The sequence below is a fragment of the Montipora foliosa genome, chromosome 3 (assembly GCF_036669935.1).
Source record: "Montipora foliosa isolate CH-2021 chromosome 3, ASM3666993v2, whole genome shotgun sequence".
Lineage (NCBI taxonomy): Eukaryota > Metazoa > Cnidaria > Anthozoa > Scleractinia > Acroporidae > Montipora > Montipora foliosa.
Genome location: NC_090871.1, coordinates 52,460,463 through 52,468,892, shown reverse-complemented (window position 1 = coordinate 52,468,892; position 8,430 = coordinate 52,460,463). Strand labels below are relative to the sequence as shown.

Below are 8,430 nucleotides of genomic sequence, written 5' to 3'. Positions count from 1 at the left end.
TTTTACAACAACTCTCAATGCATCAACGTTCTCCTACTTAAAACTAAAGGGAAAAGTGTTTCTGTTAGTCTTAACATCAAGAATGCAATGCTTGAAAAAAATGGGCTATATGGCCAACGCCGTTCTGAAGGAGGAGTCATGAAGATCACATCAGTTGCAGATGGTGAATTGTGTCCAATATACGTGTACATTTCTTGCACTAAGGTTACCAGTTTTGGCAGTAAAGGCCCCTTCATAAGTCTCAACGTTTCGACGGCGGTCACAGAGGAGACATACAAAGATGTCAGGTTATATGACAATGGAAAATCCCATGGGAAATCAAAACAAAGTGTGCCAAGTCTATATTTCTCACGTGCTAGACAAACAAAAGCAAAGTTCATCTCCATCACTTGCTATGACAACCCAGACGTGCAGTGCATTGTGGTTCAGTCAGACAGGGCAGGTATTATCATTCAAGGCTCGTTGTTTTACAACCAATCTGTTCCCAATGAAAATTCCGGTTCTTGCTTGTCTATCACTGCAAAAATCAATGGATCTTTAAGGATTGTAAACTCTTATTTCCATAACAATTCAGCTGGCAACGGCGGGTCGCTTTATGCCAATAGCAAACATGGATTTCTAACAATCCGCCTCACCAATGTTACGTTCAGCGAATGTAAAGCCCAGAACGGATGCGCAATATCAATTGGAAGAACGCCTGGAGAGTCACCGGGTAGTCAGTGGGGTACGCACAGGTTATATTTTGGCGTCAGAAATGTAAATATTACACAGTGGAGAGGACATCGACACAAAAAAAAATGCATAGCTGTAGACGTTTTACTACATGGTGGGATTGTGACACTGGAAGAGTCCAGGTTTACGAAGAAAACGCGAACAAGAGGGGCCGGAGCTTTTCGTGTAATTACTACCGGAAGCGAAAGTAATGTAACAATTTCAAAATGTATTTTCAAGGAAGATGCGTTGAACCCAACGAAAGGAAGGATTGTGGAAATAGTGGCCGGAAATGGAAACGCAGGGATGGTAACAGTTTCTGACAGTTTCCTGGAGAGTAAAGTAAGTAAAAGGGTAGGTCTGTACATATGTCGCAATAATCGCATCAATATATTCAACGTTACACTCATCTCTTTTAGATATGGATTGCAAATATTATCACGTCGGAAAAACGGCTCTTTTCCGGTTGATATTTACATTGATAATTGTTCTTTTGTTAATAATACGTATGACACTTTGGTCAGTTTACTTGATCCAACGTCAGTCCACATAGCTATCAGAAACACCCGGTTTACCACGAGCAACGAAGCAGTGACATGGGACGAAACTCGCAATAGTTATGCTATTCGCTTAATGATACCACCACTCAAACGTATCAATTTCTCAAAGGCGGTCATCGAAATTGACAATAATGAATTCCACCACAGACCACCCAGTTACTTTGCTCTTTTATTTGAAGGGCCGAAGCATGTGATAATCAGACGTTCTCTCTTTCGTAATTGTGTCTTCGCTTATCGACGAACATGGACAAATAAAAAAACGGGTTACTTCTACGACACATCAGCTGGCGCCATCTCTAGTTTATTAAATCCAGACAAAGCGCGTAATTTTGGGTGTGTCAACACTGGAGAGACACACCCCTCATGGCACTACAACAGCCATGTACTGTTTGAGGATACGACTTTTGTGGAAAACGTAGGAAATCAAGTTGGAGCTGTCTATATCAGCAATGGTAACACCACGTTTAGAAGATGTACTTTTCGCGACAACTTTGGCATTCATCATACTGGACATGTCTATTCTGCATTTGGAACAGGCCGCGTAGATTTTGTAGATTGCTCGTTTTTTAGGACAAAGGGAAGTATGACAGCCTCAACCGGCCGCTCGTATAATGCAGGTATCTTCCTTTACTCTGGAAGCGGAGGTCCTGTAAGACTTGAAAACACGTCAATGATATCAATTAAATTTAGCAGGAGGACTGTTCCAGTTTTTGATATCTCTAGTGGGGGATTTTTTGTCATGGATAAAAGATCGAAGATACAGTGTAGCGAAGGACAGGGGCTTTTATTGGAAAATAACACGCACTTTGTATACACAGAAAAAAACAACAGTATTTGCATATTGAACACTACAGTTTTGAAGTATTCTTGTAAAGCCTGCTATCCTGGTTATTACAGCCTTCAAACAGGGGTTTCAGAAGGCTTAGCCGTGACCTCCACTCCTGTGTGCCATACATGTCCCTTCGGAGCCACCTGCATTGAAAGTAACATTGCTGCGAAACCAAATTTCTGGGGTTATTCTTCATCTAGCCGTCCCCAGGAGCTACAATTTATCGCCTGTCCGGAACACTACTGTCCTTCAACTGTCTCAACAGTTTATAACAGTTGCCAAGGAAACAGGAACGGTACTCTCTGTGGACAATGTGCAAAGGGGTTTACTGAGACCCTCTTCTCAAGTAATTGTCGCAAGTTGACAAAATGCAACGACTATTCTGTGTGGGTTGTGACCGTATTGTTAACGATAACATTTGCTCTTTATCTTTTGAAAAAACCTCCGATACTGCACATCCTGACAAACCAAATGTTGTGGTTTAAGAAAAGAGAAGAAAATCCCTCGGGAGAAGAAGTAGACGGCATTGCTAGTGCTGAACATTCCGATACAGGCTATTTAAAAATAACGTTTTATTTTTATCAAGCAGCTGAGACTGTGATGGTGGTCCCTATAGAAGAAGTTATTGGAAAGATTCCTTTTATCCACTTTGTAATTTCTGCTTATAATTTTCATGTCCAATCGATCAATCAAGACCTTGGCTGTCCATTTGCAGGACTTACCGCAACAACAAAACAGGCTCTCCTTTCGTCTACAGTATTTTTGACTATGACTGACGTTTTGGTCATTTATATTGTGCATTCTGTTTTCAACGTTTTAATGGGAAAGGGAAAGCCGTCCCTCATCTGTTATATGGCCGTTGTAATAGAAGTGCTGTTACTTGGGTACGAGAGGCTTGCAGAAACGTCTTTTAGGCTAGTGCACTGTGTCTCTGTCGGATCTGAAAGAAGGCTTTTTATCGATGCAAATATCCCATGCATGCAATGGTGGCAGTATCTTCTCCTTGCTTACATTGCATTTTGCCTGGTTCCTTTAATCGTCGTCCTCTACTGTGGATCTTCCAAATTATACAGATCTTCTATTACAGCAGGTGAGTTCCTCGCTGCTTGCATAATTCCACTGCCATTTCTTTTGTATTGGCTGGTCAAAGAAATGTTGAAAAGGAGAGGCCAGGATTCTGCTGAGCAGCATGTAGTCAACAAAGAAATTTTGGCCATACTCCATGGTCCTTTTCGTCCACCAAATGATAATGACAACGGAACACTTTACTGGGAGAGCGTGATGATCGGTCGAAGGTTCATTCTCCTCGCTTGTAAAGCGTTCATCTCAAATCTTATGTTACGCATGGTCTTCCAGGCAGCAGCATGCTTGTTGATAACAATCCATCATGTTTGGAACAATCCTTATCGATATCCCATGGCAAATAGAGCTGAAACTTTGTCGCTGGTAACCATATCTTTAATTGCTATCATCAACCTGGCAAAAGCAGCCCTGTTGTCATTTGGTATCACAATTGACGGGCCGAGCAAATCCAGTCTGAAAGCTCTTGAGTGGTTTGAGGTGTGCGCCTTGGCATTTGTCCCAGCGTTAGTGTGCATGTTGGTGACATTTGCTGTTCTCTCTCAGCTGGCGAGGTGTGCGCTTTTTCTATTCGAGCATTTTAGAATCTTTTGCTGGAAGTTCTGTTGCTCTCCGTGGTACACAGACCAAGAGAAAAGACCTCTCCTGCTTATTGCTGAACAGAACATACACTGAGGATAAAATTATACTTTGATCGCTAATTTGTTTGACTCGATCATGGTGTGATACTGGTGTGGTATTATAAGATTTCACTTGCGGTGCGTCTATTCACGAAGTAGAGCTATGTGGTCTTCCATTCAGAAGTTTAAAGGTTACTTTGTAGACAGCAATTTTCCGTGGAAATTGAGAAAACTGTTTCTATTGACATGGAACGTAGCTTCCTAAGCAGAAAAAAAGCTAAAACTAATCAATAAATTGATTTATCGGAACGGAACCAGTATTTTGATTACCTTGGCGAGAATAACCAATCTTTGATACTGTTGTTGTGAAACCTCTATTCTGTAGGTCTCTGTAACCATAACAAGAATGTGCAAAGTCCGTGATGGTAGATGTGTGGAGAATTATAAATGTCGGGATGAAAACAAATCATTTGCACTGAGACCCAGAATATAGATATCCCAATCATTTGACGCGCGTTTACGACGGGGCCGAGGCAAATAATCAGGGCCCAGTTGTTCGAAAGCCTGCTAACTTAATCCAGGATTAGCGTAAACTTTGGTTTCGTGTTTTCAACTTTTTGCTAAAAGTTTCTTTTGTTTATTTTCGTTTTTCAAGATTGACTTTCTCTGATGTGAGTAAACTCCTTGGTTAATTTTTAATCTAGGATCAGCGTTAATAGCCTTTTGAACTACCGGGACCAGGCTTTTTACGTCAGTTACTTGCAATCATTGTTGTATATACTACGTACAAGTACAGTCACCGGGATGTATATTTAACAATTATTCCATGAGCGCGCGTTGGATATGAGATGGTAAATAGCCAACGAGGCGCGTAGCGCCGAGTTGGCTATAACCACTGTCATATCCAACAAGCGCGAATGGAATAATTGTTTCATTAAATTCTTTAAAGCCCAAAAGTTTAGAAGTACGAAATGTGAGCGAAAAAAGCGATAAAATCTTAGCGAAATCGAAAAAAGTTGATGAAGATGCGATGTTGTGTAGTACCTCGTGGTCAGACAGACGCAGGCTCATCACAAAAACATTTCTTACCTTTTCGCGTATCTCTAAGCTTCGAAAGTGATCCAAACTTTCCGCAAAAACGTTTTTCTTTTGCTTTTTACCGAAAGAAATTTCGCTTTCTGGCGTAAAGGTTTTTACTTTAGCAACGCTAAGCGCAATCATTTACCATATAAGGTCAAACTAAGGTATATGAGCTGATAACCGAGATTGAGTGAACCAATCAGAGCGCGAGAATTGCATTATCCGAGGTTGAGAATTTAAGCATTTAATCTGACTTGTATCTTTTCAAGTTCCTCGATAAGGGGCTTTTCGATCTTATATGCTTTTAGATGGGTAATATTTTTTTTAGATAGCTGCTGCATTGCTTTTTACTTTGTACTCAATTTTCATAGACCAAGATCTAATAACAGGGCGCTAAGTACTAGGAAATCAAATTTGTTTTAGGTTATAACAGCCACGTATTGGGGATTACAAGGTATAGGGTCGGTCGCCCAATATATTTTTGCCGGAACTTGTTCCTAGAGTGTGCCGACCTTACAATCATGAATCATGTAGTTCAGTACGGTGATGGCTGAAAGGGATGGTTACCAATCAACAGTATGATTGTCTGTCATGTACTACCATTTGCAGTTCTATTTGCTTCCATCCTTGAAGCGTGAATAATTTTACGCGAAGTTTTACTTTTCAAACGTTAACGGTTTGTCCGGTTATGTATCACTTTTGACCAATGAAACGTTGGCGGCTATGTTGTGAAATTGACAACGTTTTTGACAGCATACCAGCATGTTTTGTTCACGTGCTCTCAAAGTTCTCAGGTTTTTCGTGAGAGCGTTCGGGTTTTGCATGACCGCCCTAATAACGTCTTTGCTCGTTTTGTAATGGGCACAAAAAAAAAGTTTGAAATGAGATAAATTACTACCGTGGAGTCTGGTATACCGACGCTTCAAGGATGGACGCAAATTGGTAGTAAAGTGTGCTACCCCTCTGATTTCGTGCACCAAGTACACATGATCAACCAAAGGGGCAAAGGGGGGCTGTTACACGATTGTCACTTTAAGACTATAGTTATTACTCAGGGGCAGGATAAATGACGCTCATTTTGTTTAGGTTATGTTACGGTTACACAGATACATACAAAGATCTCTCTAACACAATTGTACTTTTGATGCAAACTTTGTTTTGTAACGTATTTTGGATTTGAATGTTTAAAAAGCTCCACATGGAGGACAATATTGTAGAGGGTTTGTTCAATGTAGCCAATCCACAGGTGGCCCAGAGTCGGAAGGTAAACAATTATAAGGATTTGTATGGGAATCTCGATAACAGACTGAAAAATATATTTACCCGCAAAAGTTCTCAATAAAAAAGCCGTACTTTATTGTCATGGTGAATTTCTTGCTTTTTGTGTGGTTTTTTGCCTGATTGAATGCGATTTAAACGACTTCTCAAATTCCCGAGTCGTCACTCTTCCCTAAATAAAGGAAAGGGTGGCAACTCATTTCTAACTTACCTCAGATCTCGCCGAAAAAATTCACACTTCTCCGGTATCAGTCACGCTCAAACTCCGCCGATGGCTACACGGATAAATTTACTTCCCCTTGACCAAGTTTCAAGGTCCAGCGAGTATCCATTGCTGAGAAACTGCGAAAAATATTCGAATTTTCAAACTCCTTCGAGGCTCGCTAACAACCAATTTTGACACGGCTGGTCAACGGTTCACTGAGCCTCCATACGGTGAGCGCAAACCTACGCAAGTGTACCCATAGTTGGGCAGAGCAAAACAAATCCCAGACTCGTCCCCAAATACCTCCCTGGGGTCATGTTCGAGTTTCTAAATCGGCGAACGATATTAAAAGTTCCACACTGAAACCTTAAACACAGCTCCCATCGCCTTGGTTGCCCCACCGCATGTTATAAATCCGGATTTTCATCGAACTCCGTAAGTACTGAAGCTGTTTGAAGCCTCGCGCGTGCAAAAATCCCCTCGTCCGATGTCACTCGACACCACGGCTGTTTTTTTGTTGTTGTTGGAAAAAGTATAGTTTTGTTAAGTGAATTGCTTTGAGCCAAAGAAATCACCGCACCGTAATTTCTACTGTCCAAAAAACAGACAAGCGAGATTGTAACTCGGATACCTTTCAGGTATTCCGAGTAATAATTGTTGGTTTTCGATCGATATCGCTTGATGCATGCAGCACACCGGTGTGAGAAATAATTTTGAACATTTCAACGCAACGGGAAGCGCAAAAACAAAGCACAGATGATTTCAACGATGGCATTTTCCCTGGACTCTCAACAGAAAAATGTGTCCAAAAGGCTGAAAAGGTGCAGCGACCTTTTCAAATGAATTTCTTCTGCAGTCATGATAATGTGAGTTTTTGACGGATGAAAAATTAAACAGGATTGTGTTTCATACAAGGCCCACTCTGGGACCTTAAGTCGCCTTAAGTCGCCTAAAGTCGCCTAAAGTTGCCTTGAGTCGCCTAAAGTCGCCTTAAGTCGCTTTAAATCGCCTTAAGTCGGAAGTTAAAATTTTAAATAATAATAATAATATAATTTTAATTATTATTATTATTATAATATAATTATTATTATTATTCCAACAACTACAATTGCCTGCGAATATAGCCGAAATTTGGTGATGTTCTTTTATGCTACCTGAAGGTGCCTTATGTCGATTTAAGTCGCCTAAAGTCGCCTTAAGTCGCCTAAAATCGCCTAAAATCGCATAACATTTTGAGGAAATTTTCCTAAAGTCGCCTTAAGTCGCCTTAAATCGCTTTAAGTCGCCCAAAAATACGGCGACTTTAGGTCCCAGAGTAGACCTCATACACTAGTAAATACCTTCGACTGCGTTTCAAACTCCATCCAAACAGCTTCAGTACTTACGGAGTTCGATGAAAATCCGGATTTATAACATGCGGTGGGGCAGCCAAAGCGATGGGAGCTGTGTTTAAGGTTTCAGTGTGGAACTTTTAATATCGTTCGCCGATTTAGAAACTCGAACATGACCCCAGGCAGGTATTTGGGAACGAGTCTGGGATTTGTTTTGCTCTGCCCAACTATGGGTACACTTGCGTAGGTTTGCGCTCACCGTATGGAGGCTCAGTGAACCGTTGACCAGCCGTGTCAAAATTGGTTGTTAGCGAGCCTCGAAGGAGTTTGAAAATTCGAATATTTTTCGCAGTTTCTCAGCAATGGATACTCGCTGGACCTTGAAACTTGGTCAAGGGGAAGTAAATTTATCCGTGTAGCCATCGGCGGAGTTTGAGCGTGACTGATACCGGAGAAGTGTGAATTTTTTCGGCGAGATCTGAGGTAAGTTAGAAATGAGTTGCCAGCCTTTCCTTTATTTAGGGAAGAGTGACGACTCGGGAATTTGAGAAGTCGCTTAAATCGCATTCAATCAGGCAAAAAACCACACAAAAAGCAAGAAATTCACCATGACAATAAAGTACGGCTTTTTTATTGAGAACTTTTGCGGGTAAATATATTTTTCAGTCTGTTATCGAGATTCCCATACAAATCCTTATAATTGTTTACCTTCCGACTCTGGGCCACCTGTGCCGAG

The 8,430-nt window shown here is 41.1% G+C and overlaps 1 protein-coding gene across 1 annotated transcript in view; it reads left to right on the top strand.

The window, feature by feature from the left end:
• The window catches only part of LOC137997643 (uncharacterized), a 9,763-nt gene extending 5,264 nt beyond the window's left edge, over positions 1-4,499 (top strand). The window contains exon 2 of the mRNA XM_068843747.1: positions 1-4,499. This exon is cut by the window's left edge and continues 476 nt beyond it. Coding sequence (XP_068699848.1) covers positions 1-3,855 — 3,855 coding nt within the window. The 3' untranslated portion in view covers positions 3,856-4,499.
• The last annotated feature ends 3,931 nt before the right edge of the window (positions 4,500-8,430 follow it).